The 21,575-nt window shown below is 41.6% G+C and overlaps 2 protein-coding genes across 4 annotated transcripts in view; both read left to right on the top strand.

The window, feature by feature from the left end:
• The window catches only part of LOC121587390 (leucine-rich repeat-containing protein 43-like), a 47,441-nt gene extending 31,274 nt beyond the window's left edge, over positions 1-16,167 (top strand). For all 3 annotated transcript variants that reach the window (XM_045226911.1, XM_045226909.1, XM_045226910.1), the window contains 3 exons: positions 13,306-13,331; positions 15,639-15,743; positions 15,983-16,167. In XM_045226911.1, coding sequence (XP_045082846.1) covers positions 13,306-13,331; positions 15,639-15,743; positions 15,983-16,126 — 275 coding nt within the window. In that variant the 3' untranslated portion in view covers positions 16,127-16,167. The remainder of the gene's footprint in view (positions 1-13,305; positions 13,332-15,638; positions 15,744-15,982) is intronic.
• Positions 16,168-16,414: 247 nt separating this feature from the next.
• LOC121530925 (N-acetyllactosaminide beta-1,3-N-acetylglucosaminyltransferase 4-like) lies at positions 16,415-18,755 on the top strand. The gene is made up of 2 exons (XM_041836302.2): positions 16,415-16,648; positions 17,290-18,755. Exon 2 carries the CDS (start codon positions 17,294-17,296, stop codon positions 18,413-18,415), a length of 1,122 nt encoding a protein of 373 aa, XP_041692236.2. The 5' UTR covers positions 16,415-16,648; positions 17,290-17,293; the 3' UTR covers positions 18,416-18,755.
• The last annotated feature ends 2,820 nt before the right edge of the window (positions 18,756-21,575 follow it).

Genomic DNA, 21,575 nt, shown 5'->3' on the forward strand with positions numbered 1-21,575 from the left:
AGAACAATGCCATGCTGATTCTATAAAGGTTTTAAAGCGACTGGCAGAAGGAGGACACAAGGTGTCAAAAAAGAAGCTTCAGTATTGCCAATCCCAAGTTGAATATCTAGGAAGAACAATTGCACATGGAACAAAGGCAATAGCACCAGGACAATTGGAAGGAATCAGCAAGGCACCACTACCTCAAACAGTTGCTCAGATGATGACGTTCTTAGGGATGACTGGATTCAGCTCAGACTGGATAGAGGAGTATGCAGTTAAAACTGCTCCTCTATGAGAAATCATGAAAGAAGCAGGACAACTAGACCTTAGAGCAAGCCTGGAATGGAACATTGACGCATTGACTGCGTTCGAAACAATAAAGAAGGAAATACAGTCAGCTCCGGCTCTAGCAGCCCCAGATTACACAAAACCATTCTTGTTGTATGTGGCAAATAGATGTGATAGGTACGCAACAGCGGTACTTATGCAAGAGACATGCAGTGGAAGACGAAAACAACCTATTGCGTATTATAGTTCTAAACTAGATTCTGTTGCCCAGGGATATCCACCCTGTTATCAAGGTCTAGCTGCATTACAGTATGCATATGACAAAGCGTCCACAATTACTATGGGATACCCGGTAATAATATATACACACCATAAAATAGTGGAACTAATAGAACAAGGGAAGTTTGTCCTTACCAATGCTAGAACTTTGGAATACTTGACTCTATTGACCTATCCAGATGTTTCCATTAAACGATGCAGTACAGTAAACCCAGCTGAAAGAATCCCCTTAGAGTTTGAGGGGCAAGCACATGACTGTGTAGCAGATTCATTGACATTTACTCGACTAAGGCCAGACTTAGAGTCAACCCCGTTGTCCAGCCTAGGGGAAGAGTGCGTAGAAGAGTATTTTGTTGATGGATCCTGTTATAAAGATCATGTGGGAAATCATGCAGGCTATGCAGTAGTGCAAAAACAAGGAGAAAGTTTCAAAGAGGTGATAGCAGAGTACTGTCCACAGCCATGCTCAGCCCAGTTGGCTGAACTAAAAGCACTCACTGCAGCTTGCATCCTAGGGAAACGAAAAACGGTTAATATCTATACTGATTCAGCATATGCACATGGGGTGTGTCATCTATTTGGGGCAGTCTGGAAGCAGCGAGGGTTCAAGAAAAGCGATGGTACACCCATACAACACCACAAGCAGATTGTGGAATTAATGATGGCGTTAATGTATCCCACTAAATTGCCGATAGTGAAATGTCAGGCGCATAGAAAAGGAAAAGGATTTATAACTAAAGGAAACAATGCAGCTGATGAAGCTGCAAGAAAGGCATCTAGATGCACCGTCCCAGTGTTAACAGCACCAATGGTCATTATTGAATCCATGCCACAGCCAGACGATATAATAAGGATGCAGGAAAGAGCAGGACCTTATGAACAGACTATGTGGCACAAAAGAGGGGCCACCAAAGATGTGAAGGGATTATGGAGGTCACATGAAGGTACCATAGTAGCACCCATTGTGTTGCTCAACTTACTGATAACTGATGCGCATGGTTTTGACCATTGCGCAAGGGGGAAATAGTAAGGAAAATTAAAAAACAAGGATACTGGTCTCCATACCTACAGGCAACAATAGATGAGGCATTAGCAAGATGTGAGGTGTGTGCACAAAACAATGTAAGGAAAGGGATAACAACACCTATAGGGCACATACCGGTTCCTGAAGGACCATTTCGACATTTAGTCATGGACTATGTAGATATGATAAAAAAGGTGAATGGCAAAAGGTACATGCTAGTGATCATAGATAGATTCAGTAGATGGGTAGAAGCGGTACCCTCAGCAGATCTAGGATCAGGAACAGTAATCAAATTTCTAACTAGAGAAGTAATACCCAGATTCGGAATACCAACAGAAATCAGTTCAGACAATGGATCAGCGTTTATTCAGAAAACAGTGAAGCAAGTATTACAGCAGCTAAGGATTAAGCAAAGATTAGGGTGTGTGTATCATCCGCAATCTCAGGGGATGGTTGACAGAATTAATGGCACCCTCAAGGCTAAACTGAATAAAATCTGTGCTAGTGCAAAACTCAATTGGGTGGATGCACTACCACTAGCATTGATGAGTTATCGCATGCAAACTAACAGAAATACGCATCTAACCCCGCATGAAATGCTTACGGGTCGACCCATGCCAGTGCCAGGTCTAAGAGGGCCCTACAAAGGACCCTCATTGGAACAATTAGAGATGGAACTTAAAGCATATGTAAGACAACTAACTGCTATACATAAAGTGATCTATCTCCAGGAAAAAGGGCGAGAACCGGAACCTGGACCAGAGGAGCCAGGACCGGTGATTCCAGGAGATCAAGTCTACATCCGAGTGTTTCGTAGGAAGTGGAACGAGCCCAGAAGAGAAGGACCATATACGGTGATCCGAGCGACGCCCACAGCAGTACAGGTGGAAGGAAGTACGACGTGGTACCATCTAAACCACTGCACCAGGGTCCCGAAGAGAACCAGTCTGCCATTGGCGAGCCATGGGGAAGAGGAGGATGTCGAGGCACCAGATGGAGTCCAAGAAGAAGAAGCATGCACGAGTCCAAGTGCCAACGTTGAAGGACAACAGGCACTCCCACCTGAAAATCCGGAGAGTCGGGAGGTGGGGCCTGATGATGTGGGGAATACTGCTGATAGGATGCCTGCCATGGCAGATCCCCCAAACACAAGCAGACACCCAGGGAGTGGAGGGACAACAGGAGAAGGAGGAAGAAGTGATCTTTCTACCATTGAAGGAAGAGACTCCTCTGCTGTTAAGGAAAGAGACTTTCCCACAATTGACTTCTCTGCCCTCACATGATCTCCGACAATTTAAGAACTGTGGAATTGCTCTAACGGTAATAGCAGTTAACCTAGGAGAGATGGTGGTGGGTCTGCCTACTACTATACAATATTCTAGAGATAGTCTTACTGAGCCAGGAAGAATTGCTGTTGTAAACAAAGAACAAGTGTCATATACAGGATGGCCTAGATTGGGGAAGTGTCAGATTGAAGGATATGTAATGTTTAGAATAAAATGTCAAAAAAATCATTGTGTAGAAGTTGAGCCAAAAGTAAATAGACATGGAAAAATAATGGATATAAAACAAGCTAAACATCTCATGATTCCATCAGTACTTAAGAAATTGGCCCCTAAAGTTAGATTGAAGAATAGAATAAAAAAGCATGTACCATTGGGGATAGCTCGAACTAGTATTTCTATTCCAGCGCAAGTACTGACAGTTGAAGAAACTCAAAGATCCTTTTCAATACGTAGGATAAAACCTCTGCCGGAGAAGTCACTTTGTGGGTGGGCTAAACATCATACAAGAGGAGAAGCAATCTGGGATGAATATGGCTGTCAAATAGAAGTTAACAAAGGAGACACTAGTTGGGAAATTACCTTTAAGGAATTGACTCAAGAAAATAATGCAAAGTACATATTGGAAATAGATAGTGTTAAAGGGTTAGAAGGAAATAGTATAACAACAATGGACATTGATCCTATTTCCAAACACCAATCTGGACAGGAGGAAGAACCTGAAATAGTTAAGGTAACTATGACCACTACCCAAGGACCACTAAGTACTATAGCAGTTGAACTAACAAAGACAGGATTAGAAAAAATAGAAACAAATGGGTTTTTTCAAAATGTATGGGATTCTTTAACAAACTGGGGAAGTCAGGAAAATAGACAATCTACCTCAGCCCCAACAGTAATACCGAAAGTAATAATAGCATCACAAAAAATAGAAAGGCTATGGGAGGGAGCCATGCAAAATGATTGGTACAAATGGGCACAATATTCAGCTAAAATAATTAATAGAAAAACAAATTGTTTGGTATGTGCTCCTTCTCCATTAAAATAATTGATAGTAATACCAAGTCCACACAGTTACAAGGACTGTGCTAACTTCCAACGAAGCTACTGTCATCTTAAAAGAGGAGAAAGGCCCTACTGTCCTGCAGAATGTTTATCATTTTTGGGAAATCCCTATTATTACAGATTCTATAATCAAACAGGATGGGGAGAGTGGTGTAAAAAATTAGATATCAGAATAGAGCCCAGAAAAATGGAAGCACCGGAAAAATACCGTATAGACTATAATCTAAATTATGAATGCTACAATAAAACAGATGGGGAGCACGATTTGGGAAAATTTAAGGGAAAGTGTGAGACCACATGGCACCTAAATAATGATACGTCCTGGAATGCAGATACCCCTCACAGAGCAATTTATCAGGCAGCAGGATCAAGTACTGGGGTAATAGCTACAAATGGAGGGCCGGGTGACCCTGGGGAATGTGAGAAGCAAACACTGGCAATGCCATTGATTTCTACTTATGAGGATCAATCGGTGGCAGTGGCAGATTTATTTTGGGTATGTGGAGGACAAAGGATTAGAGCTACTTTGCTTAAAGGATGGAAGGGAGTATGTGCTAGAGTACAAATGCTTCAGGAGGTGGTTATATCAGAGTGGGAGGTAGACCAAACAACAAATAGGGATGCACAGAATAATAATAAAAAGGGTAAAAAGATCATATGAACATGACCCCAGTGTATATTTGGATGCAATAGGTCAACCCAGAGGAATTCCAAATGAATATAAGGCAAGAGATGAAATTAAAGCAGGATTTGAATCAATATTTGTCTGGATTACAACCAACAAAAACCTAGAATGGATCAATTATATTTATTATAATCAACAAAGGTTTATTAATTACACAGACTCTGCATTATCAGCTTTAGGAGAGCAAGTACAGGCTTCCAGTAGAATGGCATGGCAGAATAGGCAGGCTCTAAACTGGCTATTAGTGGAGAAAGGTGGAGTTTGTGTTATGTTTGGAGATGAATGTTGTACTTTTATCCCCAATAATACTGCCCCGGATGGTTCTTTCACTGAAGCAATGACTAAACTCAAGGGACTACGAAAAGAGGTTAAGGATAATGCTGGGTATGATGTTCATGTTTGGGACTGGATGGAATTAACTTTGGGAAAATGGGGTGCAATGTTTACAAAAATGGCAATAATGATAGGAATATCACTTGTAGTAATGGGAGTAGTGTTTTGTTGTATACTGCCTCTGTTAAAATCACTTTTGATTCAAACCACAGTAAAACAGATGACTGTACAGACAATTGTTACTATTTCAGCCAAAGAAATACACCCAGTTCAGGGAGCTCCAGGACAGTATGTTAATAAATATGGGAAATCTTGTAATGTTAAAGGAGGACCAATGGACTGTCCATTTGGGAATCCTGAATGTCTGTATGGAGTTGTCCCTGGGGGTGGATGGGCCTGCCATGGTTACAAAGCCCAACAGGAAAATGTGGAGGTTAATTTAGAGGAAAACCTTGCAGACTTGTATCCAATACCTGACTGGGCTATGGGACCTCATCAGGATGGGTCAAGTATTGAGGAAGATATATTGGTTTAAATATATGCGTGTGAAGTGAAACCAAATATGGCAAGGCTAAGAATAAGTAAATGCACATGCTTACATATATTTTAAAATTAATCTTTGTATTATTTGGGACAATATTGGAATGTCCCATAGGGGGGATATATAGGATTATTTTATGTATCATTATGGCACATGTAGGGAGATGCCAAAGGTAAAATATAATAAACATGTTTGATATTGTATAATTCAGAAACATGCTTAAATAAGAAATATAGACATGAAGTATATGCTGTGTTTTAAATGAATGCATGTGTTATTTCACAGAGGCTCTTAAACAGTGTGCAGTACATTAGTGTTTTAAGAAGGGGCCCAAGCCACGCAGCCAATAGAATGATAGAATAAGAGGCTTCATATGGAAAAGGGCATTCATGACATTTTGGAGTGGATAATGTGTAACAGCTGGACGTTGAAAAAGAGGGGTGGTGCAGAGTGCAGAACTAAAAAAAAGTTAGGAATGTATGCATGTTTTTTTCCTATGTGTCTATATAAGAGATCTCTTAGCCAGAGGGAGACAGTTGCTCCATGGAGAAAAACTCAGGCTTTGTTATGCAATAAAGTCTAATTCTTGAATTCACAGGCTCCTGTGTCTTGAGAGATATTTCATTTTGAGTTGATTATCTCTTAGTCAAATGTTTCTACGACATGGGCAGAGTAGTTTCTTGGTAAGGGTTCAGCAGCTAGAACCTCGTTCTCTGTCACTACAGCATAACCAGTTGCATTCGTGCCATCAGGATTCTTCCTAGAAGATCCATCAACAAACATTGTTACTTCACAACATGGTATAGCTAAGTCTGTTAAGTCAGGCCTGGGTAGTACTATTTTTTCAGTTTCTTCAATACAGTTATGGGGACTACCATCATTCACAACTGGAACCAATGTTGCAGGATTCAGCGTTGTACATCGTTCAATAGTTAGATTTGGCATGTTCAGCAATCTTATCATACAAGATAGGTGTCGTGCTGGTGACATGTACGCCATCTTGTGTTCCAATAGCAGAATTGACACTGCATGTGGAACTTTTAAGGTTAGATCATGGTATAGTACTATTGAAGCTGAGTCCTGCACTGCATTAGCAGCTGCCACAACTGATTGCAAACAGACAGGCATTGCCTGAGCCACCTCATCAAGTCTTGAAGAAAAATATGCTACCGGTTTATTGTCCCCATGTTTTTGTGTCAGTATTGATGTCATATATCCCTCTCTACAATCCACAGTTTGAGTGAATGGTCTGTCATATCTAGGGAACGCCAGCACCGTTGAAGAGGTCAATAATTGCTTAATTTCCTCAAATTGCAAATCAGCCTCGTTATTCCAGATTATTTTATCATATGCTGCCATAGCTTTTCCATATATAAGATCACTCAATTTTCCAGTGTGTAATGCATAATGGGGAATCCATGCTCGACAGTAATTTATCATTCCCAAAAAGCTCATCATTTGTTTCTTATTCAGAGGTTTAGGAGCTTCTAATATTGCTGTTTTTCTTGAGGAGTTTAGGGTTCTCCCATCCTGCGTTATCGTGTGACCTAGATATATTACCTCTTTCTGCCAGAGTTGTAGTTTCTTTTTACTGACCTTGTGCCCTTGTTCTGCCATAAAAGTTAACAACTGGAGAGTATCCTTTTTACACCCCTCCTTCGAGGGGTTTGCTACCAGTATATCATCGACATATATCAACATTTGGCTCCCCTCTTGGGGTTCAAACATTCCCAGGTTACGTGTGATAGCCTGGGAAAAGATTGTAGGACTTTCCGAATAACCTTGTGGAAGTCTCGAGTATGTGTATTTCTGACCTTTGAAGGTAAAGCCAAACCATCCTTGACTATCAGGATGTACAGGTATACTAAAGAAAGCATTAGCTATGTCTATCACAGTAAAGTAAGAATGTTCTGGTTTCAATTGGTTCAATAGAGTGTGTGGGTCTGGAACACAGGGTGCTCTTGGAATGATGTTCTTATTTACCCCCTGTAGGTCCATTACCATTCGCCAATCATTGCTTGGAGCTGCCTTCTTTACTGGAAATACAGGTGAATTACACTGTGCCTCATCCCCCGGGATTATCACTCCACCTTTGAGTAAGTGTTTCATTGGATATTGGCTTCTGGTTTCATTGGATATTGTTTTTGGTATGGCCTATGATTTGACCGCGGAACCACCTGGACTGGAGTTACTCCCTTAATTAACCCCACATTGGCTGGTCCCTTAGACCACAACTCTAGAGGTACAATCTCAAGGTCTCTTTCTTGTTCCACTGTGAGGAAAATATCTGGTCATCAATTATCACATCCCATGTCTAGGTGCACAGCGGGTGTGCAACCTGCTCTCCAATTCAACTTCCTACGATATCGGCCGGTTGATTGGCTATGTTGGTCCCCGTTAGGAGCAGTCTGCCAGTCTTTAACATACTTTGCCTGTGTCACCCATTTCCCCAGATCTAACCACTCCTCTTGAGCTTCCTTTGCCAAGGAGACATGTGGGCTCCATCTCTCTCTATAGAATTGCTGACTCTGTGGCCCCAATTCGACTTCTGCTGCTGCATGGGTGTCATCATAATGAAACCATTTCAAGCCTATTGTCCTTTCTGTGGTTTTAAACAGAGCTTCCTCATATTCTTTACTAGGGACAGAGTGTGTATTATACCACAGAGTACAATGTAAGTCATCCTCAGTCATTTTAAGTGAGTCAGGTACTAGGGTTTTAGTCAAGTCTACTAAGGTCTTTGGTATGTCTGAGTTACCTCCCCTCAACAGGTCCTGGCAATACCAATAACATGGTTCCCCTTCACCACTTACAACCATATTATCCTTTATCACATGAGCCTGCATTCCCCTCACTGTCGGTCTTACTTCTATGTTTAACTGCGTCATCGCATCTCTTCCCAATAGATTAACAGGACACTGTACTGAAATCAGTACAGGCAGAGTAGCTTCACTCCCTGTCTTTACATGTTTCAGTGTTACTGGTGCAGACAGCTGTTCAATACCTTTATGACCAGAGGCTGATCGCACTATAATTTTTTCTCCATTAATGTCAATTCCCTCTGGTGCATTATCTTTACAAATACAGGTTCGGTCTGCCCCAGTATCACAGAGAAATGTTATCTTTTTACCCATTACTGTCAATGTTAGGTATGGTTTCTGTTCCTGTTGTAATGCCAAATCTACAAGAGACAGATCAAACACCTCCAGTTCTCTCTCCTGCTTCTCCTGATTTCTCTCTTCCTCCCACTCTAGTCATGCCTCCTCTTCTTCCTCTGATTCTGGCTTTCTCCCCCTGTCTCTTCCTCCTCTGCCTGGATTATACTTTCCTCCTTTTCCTCTCTTCCCCTTCTTCTTACAGTCTCTTGACTGGTGCCCTTTCCTTCCACAGTGATAACACGGTTCCTCACATTCTCTAGCAAAATGTCCCGTTTTGTCACAATTGAAACACTTCCATTCACTCCTGTCTCCACTATTACCGTTGCCTCTCTTCTCTCCTAGGTTCTTCCAGTCTCTCCTACCTCCCATCTCCCCTAGGACTGCCACTAGGTACTCAGCTCCCTTCGCTTCCTTTCTCTTGTTTCGTTCCTTTACATTCTGTTCATGATGGATTGCATAACGTTTAACCTCAGCTAAGGTAGCCGTCCCCCAGCCAATTAGGGTATTTTTTATTGTTTGAGAGATTTCTGGCCTCATTCCATTTAGGAAGGCAATCTTTAACTGTTGGTGATACGGACCCTCTGGTGCCCCTGGTCCTGGATCTATTAGCCCACTGTTTGCATTGAACACATCTCTCAGTCTCTCTAGGTATTGACTAATAGTCTCACTGTCTCCCTGTTTACACTCATGGACCTTGGAGAAGTCGGCATGTCTGTGATAATATTCTCTCAGATTATCACAGAGTTGTGCCAACGTATCTCCATAAGCCCCTCCTTCTGCCCACTCTAGGACCTGCGCATTCCCGTCTCCGGGAACCCAGTTCCCTCTCACTGCCGCCCAGTCTTTTAACACTATCTGTCTGACTGCCCTCTCTAGTTCCCCTGTATTCAGCTTAAAGCTGGCGGTCAGCCCTTCCATATCTCTTCTGAACTGGTGTACCCCCGTCTTGGGGTGGGGTATCCCTTCCACTGCTCTCACTACATCTCTCTGGGTCCATGCTCTGTATACTTGTAATGTATCAGGCTGGTTGTCTTCTCCTGCTCTGGGGTTTGGCAGGGCTATTAAGGGATAGGATTGCTCCATTTTACCCTTACCACTGCCAGCCCCATCTGATTCTTCCCCTTCTGACTCATCATTCCCCTTTCTCTTGGCCTCAGCCCTGTGCCTCTCTAGCTTTTTCCTTTTCTCTTTCTCCCTTTTAGCCTCCTGTCTGACTTTCTCCGCCCTTGTCCTGTACTCCTCTACCTCTGGCTCTTCCTCACCTTCATCTTCCCTTCCTCCTCCAGCCCCTTCTTCCTCATAGGGAGGTGGGGCCGGTGGGGGGGGCGACATTATTCCCCTGCACTCTCCTTCTCCTCCCTACGTATTCATCATCTGGATTTTCTCTCCATGCCTGGTCTGCCAAGTTTGGATATAACCTTTCTGCCCTATGCTCTGGGGGAGGCACGGAGACCTCAACCTTCACTTCTCTTTCCCTCTCACTCACTTCTCTTTTCTTGCTGCCTTCTTCCCGCTTTCTAGCTTCTACTAGCCACACCCTGGCTGTTTCTAAGCCCTCTCTTTTCTGTTTCTTTAGATCAGTACCACAATTTACATGCATTTGTTTAATCATGGATTCCAGTTTAATTACATCAAGTCGCCCATTAAAGCCATATTTCTTTCACCAAATATGCCCATAATACACATTTGGTTTGTCTCGCACATCCATGAATTTCTCGTCCCCAGTAAATTCTGGGACCTCTTGTGAGGATTTGCCCCCCATGGTTGGTACTGTTAAAAATCCCTTAGCCACCTCTTCTATATAACAAGTCAATTTAACAAGTAATACAAAACAGCTTCACACAACAACACCTTGAATCACCCCTTCCTGTATATGTAATCTTGACTAGTCCCCCAGAATTATCTCATACTTTACGGAGGATTTTATCCCCACAATACTAATCTTGATAATTCCTGACAGTCTCATACAACATGAATGGGTTCTCCCTCCTCTATACAACCACCTGGAATTATTCATAGATGTGACTTCTGAGTAAACATTAGGTCTCACACGTATACAACCTTACATGATTATTGGTGTTATATCGGTAACATGGAGTTTATAAGGCTCCAGAACGGATAGAGTTTACAGCAAAATCTACAGTTGTTTGTGACTTTTGACTTTACTAATATTCTATTTCTCACACATGCTATTTTAATTCCTTCTGGTGTACTTTTTTGTATTTGTTTAACCCGGATTATTTGTTGACTGTTCAATAATCTCTTACAGGTTCCATCCCATAGGTGTACTTTTAATAGTTCCTTCTATTTCAACACCGGGTAGTTTCTTTTGGTAATGGCCTATTACCGTGAATCGTTACGGACCCACCAACAGGTTGACTAGTCCCCAGAATTATCTCCTACTCTACGGAGGAGTCTATCCTCACAATGTAATCTTGATAATTCCTGACAGTCCCCTACATTTCACTTAAAATGGCTACGCATTGATCAATTTGCTACTTTTCAATATTTTAGCAAGTTCTCAAATCAATTTCACCAAGTAATGAATAAAGACTACTGACCTTATCCTTGCAGCCGAGATTCAATGTAGGTTTGGATTCCGTCACCGTCTCTGTCATTAATCAGGTGTCCTCTGGCCTGTTTTAACCCTTAATGTCAAAGGTCAGGACTTTCTATTTACGAATGTATCATTCGCCCGTCGACGGTTTTCAGAGTTACCTGGAATGACAGAAACAGGGTATTGGAGTCCGGCTCAGAAGGACCAAGCTGTTAAGTGAATTGTTTAACAAACTATTTTAGTGTCTCTGTGCGTCTCCCAAAAGGTTGTAAGTCTTTTGGGATTCAAGTAACGGCCAGAGTCCCGGTCTGCATAGTCAGAGATATTTATTCATTGAGAATTCTGAAACAAAATGGTGGTACAATCCTTTTATACACATAAGTCATACTAAAAATCCTGCCCCCCTTAGGCGGCCTGTATTTTTCCACTATACACATCTTGTAAACACACACACACCTCGGCTCAGCTCATGTTTTCCTCTGCTCTCCTGACCATCACTGTTCTTATCTTTTCCCACTCCTTGCTCGGCCAGGTGCAGATATCGCATCCTCCCTAAATTGGGAGGCCCCTTTATCTTGGTTTAGACAGTTCTCCATTGTTGTCTGGCAGTGGCGGCTCCTGAAAAAATTCTCAGGGGGGGCAATTTTTCTGATGATTTAGGTGACCTACACACATTTTAAAAAAGATATGTCCAGCAACAACATGAAGACAGGGTCAGCATATAAGTCAATACTGATATACACATTACTTGCTTCAAAAAGGCCTCATGGTTGAATTGGAAATATGTGCACCTGAGCATAATTCACAACAAGCAAGCAGGAGCTTTTGATAGAGGCTACTGAAAACATTGATGCAAGTTATTGGTAATAAGAAATTTTTATAGACTTCCATATTCTGCCCTCTTGTATAGATTTGTGAAAATGAACAGTGATAGACATTTTGCCTGAAAACAGAATTTGAAAATAATTTCTAGAAAAGGTAAACACAGCTATCTGTATGGCTTTGTAAAAATGAACAACCATATTCTGGCCAATTGTATAGATTTGTAAATATGAACAACCATATTCTGGCCAATTGTATAGATTTGTAAAAATGAACATGAACAGATTTTTTTTTTTACATTACTTGTACTGAAACTGTTCTAGCTTGCTGCATGATCAAATTCAGCTGATGCGCATAGCAATGCACGTAATGGGCATTCTTGAAATGCTCACGCACCTTTTGCTGCACACCAGCCTTCTCTCCCCTCATCACACTGGCTCCATCGTAAGCTTGCGCAATGAGTTTGACTTTCTCGTCGTCGGCAAAAACCGTCGTCGGAACCCGTCGTCGGAACCCATAGAGATTGTATTGAAAGCTCTGATATTTGAAAAAAAAAAGATTTTACATGAGAGTCTATGAGAGACTCCTGGGCGATTTTCAACCTGACTGAAATCGCCCCAAAGGGGGCGGGGCCATTTGAAGCACGACTTTAGCCTGATTGGACATTTAGTGGCAGATCAGACGTCTAGATTAGAACACTGATAACTACTGTTGCCGTGATATAATTGATTAGAAAAAAAATCCCTTCCTTTTCCCGTTTGGCAGTGCGTCGCCCATATCGCCCTAATGAACACACCGCCCCTGTTGTCTGGTCTAACTCTTACTCACATTGCTAAATAGTAGCTCAATGGTAGCTTACTGGTCCTACACTCACACATTTCTAACACATTATACACAGTTTCAGGGTGTAATAATTAGTCATTAATAATTAATCTATCAGACTTACAGAAAACGGTTGACCTGTGTCATTGCCAACAAAGGGTATATAACAAAGTATTGAGAAACTTTTGTTATTGACCAAATACTTATTTTCCACCATAATTTGCAAATAAATTCATTAAAAAATCCTACAATGTGATTTTCTGGAGAAAAAAAATCTCATTTTGTCTGTCATATTTGACGTGTACCTATGATGAAAATTACAGGCCTCTCTCATCTTTTTAAGTGGGAGAACTTGCACAATTGGTGGCTGACTAAATACATTTTTCCCCCACTGTACACTATAAGAATATGTTGAAGGCTTGGGTGCAGATGACTGAACTGCTCACTTTTGTGTCTGTGTCTGCAGGTATACAGACAAGGAGGTATACAAAGGTAAGTAAATTGGTATTGGTATGTTATTCAGATCACATTTACCATCCTCTTTCCTTAACTCGTCAATGAATATCCCATAGGCCTCTACATTATGGACAAGGTATGTGTATGAAAACCATTATCAAAATAAAAAAATTTTTAATTCACATTCACCACAAAAACCAAGGTATAAATACTGTCATGTGCATGGTTTGTTATCATCTGTATAATTACTATTTTTTGAATTCACAGACTTCACCCTTCAGTATTCAGACCCCTTCACTTTTTCCACAATTTTTCCTCATCAATCTACACACAATACCCCATAATGACAAAGCAAAAACTGGTTTTTAGAATGTTTTGCAAATGTATTAAAAAGAAAAAACAGAAATACTTTATTTACATTAGTATTCAGACCCTTTGCTATGAGACTCGAAATTGAGCTCAGGTGCATCCTGTTTCCATTGATCATCCTTGAGATGTTTCTACAACTTGATTGGAGTCCAGCTGTGGTAAATTCAATTGATTGGACGTGATTTGGAAAGGCACACACCTGTCTAGATAAGGTCCCACAGTTGACAATGCATGTCAGAGCAAAAACCAAGCCATGAGGTCGAAGGAATTGTCCGTAGAGCTCCGAGACAGGATTGTGTCGAGGCACAGATCTGGGGAAGGGTACCAAAAAATGTATGCAGCTTTGAAGATCCCCAAGAACACAGTGGCCTCCATAATTCTTAAATGGAAGAAGTTTGGAACCACCAAGACTCTTCCTAGAGCTGGCCGCCTGGCCAAACTGAGCAATCGGGGGAGAAGGGCATTGGTCAGGGAGGTGACCAAGATCCGATGGTCACTCTGACAGAGCTCCAGAGTTCCTCTGTGGAGATGGGAGAACCTTCCAGAAGGACAACCATCTCTGCAGCACTCCACCAATCAGGCCTTTGTGGTAGAGTGGCCAGACGGAAGCCACTCCTCTAATTGTGACGCTTGACATGCTTCAAGTCCCGCCTCTCCCATCTCCTCATTGGTTTTTAGGACCAAATACCCTTGTGGGAGATTGAAAAATGAACTGAGGTCCACATTCCAGTCCAGTTGGTGGTGGTAATGCACCTTAAAGTTGGTTGCCAACCGCCATATAAAGTCCAAAGAAGAAGAAGAAGCCTGAAGGAGAGACTACTAGAAATGTACTCGGTTTACTCTTTTATCTGCAGATTAATTGTCGGAGTAGAGGACCTTGTGCATTTCAGGTAAAATAACAACCCAATGTCTATATCCCAGGACAAATTACCTAGCATCAGCAAGCTAGCTAGCTAAATTGCCATGGATGTTTAATGCTTTTCGACCTGTCCCCAAATGAATATAGTTGGTTCAGAGTTCGTTTTGATATTTCAACCTGCATGCCCTGATCAAGTCTGGTGTGGGTGGACAAAATCACCATGCGCGCGATGGCGCACGCGGATGCACACGAGTGCCCGGTCTAGTCAGCATATTAGACCATGAGAAACAAGATTCTCTGGTCTGATGAAACCAAGATTGAACTCTTTGGCCTGAATGCCAAGCGGTACGTCAGGAGAAAACCAGGCACCGCTCATCACCTGGCCAATACCATCCCTACAGTGAAGCGTAGTGGTGGCAGCATCATGCTGTGGGGATGTTTTTCAGCAGCAGGGACTGGGAGACTAGTCAGTATCAAGGGAAAGATGAACGGAGCAAAGTACAGAGAGATCCTTGATGAAAACTTGCTCCAGAGCGTTCAGGACCTCAGACTGGGGCGAAGGTTCACCTTCCAACACGACTACAACCCTAAACACACAGCCAAGACAATGCAGGAGTGGCTTCAGGACAAGTCTCTGAATGTCCTTGAGTGGCCCAGCTAGAGCCCGGACTTGAACCCGATCTAACATCTCTGGAGAGACCTGAAAATAGCTGTGCAGCGACGCTCCCGATCCAACCTGACAGAGCTTGAGAGGATCTGCAGAGAAGAATGGGAGAAACTCTCCAAATACAGGTATGCCAAGCTTGTAGCGTCATACCCAAGTTGACTCGAGGCTGTAATCGCTGCCAAAGGTGCTTCAACAAAGTACTGAGTAAATGGTCTGAATACTTATGTAAATGTAATATTTCAGTTTATTATTTTTAATACATTTGCAAAAATTTCTAAAATCCTGTTTTTGCTTTATCATTATGGGGTGTTGTGTGTAGATTGATGAGGGGGAAAAACGATTTAATCAATTTTAGAATATGGCTGTAACATAACAAAATGTTGAAAAAGAGGTCTGAATAATTTCCGAATGCACTGTATGGCTGACATGCTTTGTAATTTTCTCCAAGACCCAAGTAAGAAATCCAAACATGACAAGAAGGAGGAGGACAAGAAAACTAAGTCAATTGCTGACAGTGCAGGGGGGCAGAAGAATGCTGCACCACCCTCTAAAAGTGAGCAAAAATAATCACCTCATACATAGCAACTGTGTAGGAGTTGATAGAATAGCAGTTCTTAGGCCAGCTTTACCTGGATGAAAAATAGAATCCCTTCCTTAGCCTTGCTAGTTTCTAGAGAATAATATATTTGTACAAGGAACACAAAATGTACGGGTAAAAATGTACAATTTCATGTAAAATGGTACCAAAAACGTTGTGTTCATAAGACTAAACATTTCCCTTCATACATGTAGGTAAGGGAAAAGGATGGAAGGAAAGCGAGGCAGATTTCCCGCATGGACGACAACTCTGCTCCCAGTTCACTGTGCACCTGGAGAAATGGCATTCAGCCTCAGAAGCCCATCACCTGGTTCACCCATGATGAGCCATCAGCCTAGCTATTTGTATGAAGAAAACGAAAAGTTGTAATGACAAAATTGGGGATTAAACCAATCACGAACTCAAATTGGTCAAGTTTATTATAGTAAAAGGCAACCTTTGTATACCCCAAGTTCCAAGTAGATATATCCAAATATTGGGAATATATTTGGATATATTCCTTTTCAAAAGGTTCCTGGATCTAACAGCAGGGAATGGACAGGCTTCAAAAGTCACACGGTGACACGCCCTTCAAGACAATAGGATAAATTGGTGAAAATAAATGTCATGCAACTTCCCTTCAGGACTGTGAGGTAACCATAGTCGAGTCAATTCGCAACGATTCTCTAGATGAATAGCATAACTTCTTAAAAACGCGGGTATAGTAGTATTTGTAAAGAATTATAACGCGATCAACAAATTATAAATTGAGTATTTCAGAAACAGGTGCGCAAACATTGATTGCGCATCCTTCCCGCTAAAGATTGTGTGGTGGTAAATGTTGAACAGCACTTCAATTCTCTTCGAAACTCACGTCCTAAGTAGGTAACTATTTTGATGGTCTATCTTCGTCTTTGTTTTTAATATCAAGTAAGTGAATGACAGTGTTGTATTGAAACTCTTTTTTAATGGCTAAGAATTTTTTTTTTTGAATAGGCACATAAAAATGAAAATGAAAAGAAACCAAATATCTTGGGCTTGATAGGATAAATTATCAATTGTTAATCAATCACGCTTTATATTGTATTTCCTTGATTTATAATTAGTAAATACAGTTTAGTATAAAATAACTAGTATAACTAGTATATAATTAAAACGTTAAACAAAACAAATAGTTTTGTGGTGTAGCCTAAAAACTATTATCATTTTATAAGGTTCTTTAGAACTACACCTGAGTGCTGGAACATTATTATTTAGGTTTTTCAGTTTCCGTTTATAAAACACACAAGACATCTTGCTCTTAAAAGAAAATCAAAATTAAACAAAGCTGTGGAAATTGTTAGAAGTAGTGCATAGAGTTGTGTGGTTTGCTTAACTTTGCAATCATTTGTTTGACAGACATTTTAAAGTGAAAAATCTTTGTCTCAGTGTCACTCTGTTACAGTCGAATTGCCCATAGGCTACCAGTGCCAATTCTGTCTCCTTGTTGCTAAAAAGTAGTGCGCTTGCAATTCTTTTTCAGAACCATGGGGATACTATTCAGAAACCAAAGCCTCAGTAGATGGTCCATTGTCATTGGGACTGCGTTGTTGATTGGCGTCCTCTTTATGATGATGGACCTCAATGTCCTACTACCATATAGGAGAGAGCTCAGAGTGTGGCATAAGAACCACACAGACTGGCAGTGGAACACCTTTGCCTCCACCACACCACCACAGTCACAGCCCACTGTGGATGTTTTTAAGTGCTCCCTCAATGACAGCATGCAGAACATTCCATCCTCTATCCCATCTCCCCACCGTAACTTCCTCATGTTCAAACACTGCAGGACATTCCCCCGCCTGCTGTCTCCGACACCCTGTGAAAAAGGCCTTTTTCTCCTGCTGGCCATTAAGTCCACAGCCATCCAGGTGGATCGCAGGATTGCGCTCCGGACCACTTGGGGGAAGAGGGGATATGTTCAGGGTAAAATGGTGAAACTGTTGTTCTTAGTAGGTAAGTCGTCAGACAGAATACAGGGATACCCGCTGCAGCAGCTACTGGAGTGGGAGAGCAGGCAATTTGGGGACATCCTGCAGTGGGATTTTGAGGACAGTTTTTTCAACCTGACCCTGAAGGAGGTCCACTTCCTGAACTGGTTCACCTTGGAATGCCAGTGGGCCCACTACGTGTTCAAAGGGGACGATGACGTTTTTGTTCACACCAGCAATCTAGTTGAATATGTTAAAGGCCGAAAGCCCTCTGAGCAACTGTTCGCTGGTGACATCATTCCAAGAGCCTATCCAATCCGGCATAACCAATGGAAGTACTTCATACCAGTGGAGATGTACCCCAACAAGCCATATCCTCCATACGCTGGCGGTGGGGGCTACCTGATGTCACGTCAGACTGTGCTGAGCCTGGTAGTGGCAGCGTCCAGCACTGACCTCTTCCCCATTGATGATGTGTTTGTGGGCATGTGCCTGCAGAAGATTAATGTCACGCTGACGCACCACTCTGGCTTCAAGACCTTTGGGTTCCGTCAGGTGGTGTCACACTTCAACCCCTGCATTTACAGGGAGATCATGCTGGTGCACAAACTGAATCCCACCGAGATGTGGACCATGTGGTCTCTACTGCAGGACACAAAGCTAAAATGCTTTAGATAAGGATGTGAGGCATAAGGTGTTGTGTGTATGTTGCTGTACTTGTCTATCTTGCTACTGTAAAATAAGAATTCCTTTCATAGAGAAATGTTCCTTATGAATGGTCAGAAATAGCTTCCTTTCCTTCATCCATACGAATATTTGAAGTATTCTGACATATTGCCTTTCCTGTGTGTTCAGACAAGCAAAGATGGTGTACGAGCCTTACGGAGATTTGACTCTTATGACAAGGACCTTTCTAGAAGGTTTCTTGTGTTTTAGGAAGTTGGAACAGAGGTATTGATAGGAAACTTTAAAAACAGGTCTAGTGGGTTACAGAGGTATTGATGGTAAACATAAAATAAACCGGTCTAGTGTGCTCTGGGGGGGTGGTGGGGGTGGGGGACGGGGAGGTGGGGGAGTAGTTAGATACAAGAAATTGTATGAGGTAGCAGCGATTGAAACTTGTCTACTATAGCTGAAATCTGTGGAATGTAATATTATATTTAAACATGATGTCATAATGTTATCCAAAACAAGTGACAATTTCCAGTGTTTAGTCAGTTTCTATTCAAATGAACTTTATTGCTCAGCAGACAGTACTTTCTTTTTTGTTTTTGTTTTGTTTTTAGGGGGTAGATCAGCTTAATATTGCAGATAGTAACTTCCATCAATGTAATTGTCTGCATCACTTCCAATCTTTCTTACAAGGATATAATTTGTGTAAAGAAAATAAATGAGAAGAGAACAATATATACAGTACCAGTCAAAAGTTTGGACACACCTACTCATTCCAGGGTTTTTCTTTATTTTTACTATTTTCTACATTGTAGAATAATAGTGAAGACATCAAAACTATGAAATATCACATATGGAATCATGTAGTGTTGTGGCAAATTCGTCCTTATATTGATCAAAGAACCAAAGTATTTCCGGAGTTAATCAATCATTTCCAGTAGCAACAGCGATGTACCAATAACAAAATCCATATCAATGTAAAAATCCACATCAGTAGTAACCAAAAAAGTGTTAAACAAATCAACATATTTTATATTTGAGATTCTTCAAAGTAGCCACCCTTTGCCTTGATGACAGCTTTGCACACTCTTGGCATTCTCTCAACCAGCTTCATGAGGTAGTCTCCTGGAATGCATTTCAATTAACAGGTGTGCCTTCTTCAAAGTTAATTTGTGGAATTTCTTTCCTTCTTAATGCGTTTGAGCCAATCAGTTGTGTTGTGACAAGGTAGGGATGGTATACAGAAGATAGCCCTAGTTGGTAAAATACCAAGTCCATATTATGGCAAGAACAAATCAAATAAGCAAAGAGAAACAACAGTCCATCATTACTTTAAGACCTGAAGGTCAGTCAATATGGAAAATGTCAAGAACTTTGAAAGTTTCTTCAAGTGCAGTCGCAAAAACCATCAAGCGCTATGATGAAACTGGCTCTCATGAGGACTGCCACAGGAATGGATGACCCAGAGTTACCACTGCTACAGAGGATAAGGTCATTAGAGTTAACTGCACCTCAGATTGCAGCCCAAAAAAATGCTTCACAGAGTTCAAGTAACAGACACATTTCAACATCAACTGTTCAGAGGACACTGCGTGAATCAGGCCTTCATGGTCGAATTGCTGCAAAGAAACCACTACTAAAGGACACCAATAAGAAGAAGAGACTTGCTTGGGCCAAGAAACACGAGCAATGGACATTAGACGGGTGGAAATCTGTCCTTTTGTCTGATGAGTCCAAATTTGAGATTTATGGTTCCAACCGACGTGTCTTTGTGAGACGCAGAGTAGGTGAACGGATGATCTCCGCATGTGTGGTTCTCACCGCGAAGCATGGAGGAGGAGGTGTTATGGTGTGGGGGTGCTTTGCTGGTGACACTGTCAGTGATTTATTTAGAATTCAAGGCACACTTAACCATCCCATCTGGTTTGCGCTTAGTGGGACTATCATTTGTTATTCAATGGGACAATGAACCAAAACACACCTCCAGGCTGTGTAAGGGCTATTTGACCAAGAAGGAGAGTGATGGAGTGCTGCATCAGATGACCTTGGCTCCACAATCATCCGACCTCAACCCAATTGAGATGGTTTGGGATGAGTTGGACCGCAGAGTGAAGGAAAAGCAGCCAACACTTGTTGCTCAGCATATGTGGGAACTCCTTCAAGACTGTTGGAAAAGCATTCGTCATGAAGCTACTGTAAAATAAGCATTCCTTTCATAGAGAAATTATCCTCATGAGTTGTCAAAAATAGGGTAATTTCACATGAGCTCCTGCAAATGTTTTCATCATTCAAAAAGTTAGGGACAGAAATTCATAAGCATTATACCATCTGTTTACAATATTTTGTCCCCTTAAATGATCATTTATTTATGCAATGTTCTTGTAAAGGCCATTTAAAAAGGAACCAAGGATTTTAAACAGAGAGGAGGAATAAAGTGTGTTCAGTGCTTTAGGTTTGTTTAGCGGTTTCAACCTTGACACTGTCCCATGCAGCAGAGTTCAGGTATTTTTTACTGAAAGTTAACCAGCGTTGAACTGCTTCATGTTCTGAACTAACTTAATGAAATGAACAAAAAAGAAAAAAGCATGAGGTTAGTGTGGGCTTTAACTTGTCTGACTCAGGGTTAGTGTTTAAGAGCATGGGAGAAGGCTGACCCATCATAGTTGTCAAGCTTGCTTGCATTATTCCCATTGAGGGCAGGTTCTGCCATCTTCTCCAGCTTGCCCTTAAGTTCCTCATTCTTCTTCTGCAAGTCCACGATAACCGAGTTCAGGAACTCAATCTGTCCCAGACAAGAAGGGATATCACGGACATTGCCACAGTTCAGTTAAAAATAAATGTGACGTAACTTAGAACTCTGGGACACATGAACAACAGGTCATCCAACAGTACCAATATCAAACAAGCAGTTAGTAAATTCACCCCTTTCCCCAACCCACCATACTACTACAAGAACAGTGAACCACAACCTTCACCAATGTGCTTGGCCAGTTCCTATGTTGTGAAAACAAACCCCACATCCTGGTTTGAGCATGGGCAAGGGTAATGAGGGCAACACTGAACAGTACAACTCTGGATCGTTCACCATGAGAAATTGTGGCATTAAGGCATGTACATTTGCTGGAAATCAAACTCAGATAAATGTCCTTTATGAATAGGACATGAG

Source organism: Coregonus clupeaformis, chromosome 18, assembly GCF_020615455.1.
Source record: "Coregonus clupeaformis isolate EN_2021a chromosome 18, ASM2061545v1, whole genome shotgun sequence".
In the NCBI taxonomy this organism is placed as follows: Eukaryota; Metazoa; Chordata; class Actinopteri; order Salmoniformes; family Salmonidae; genus Coregonus; species Coregonus clupeaformis.

Bases quoted from the DNA above. Each gene is read 5' to 3' on its own strand.
- LOC121530925 (XM_041836302.2), top strand. From the start codon at position 17,294: ATGGGGATACTATTCAGAAACCAAAGCCTCAGTAGATGGTCCATTGTC.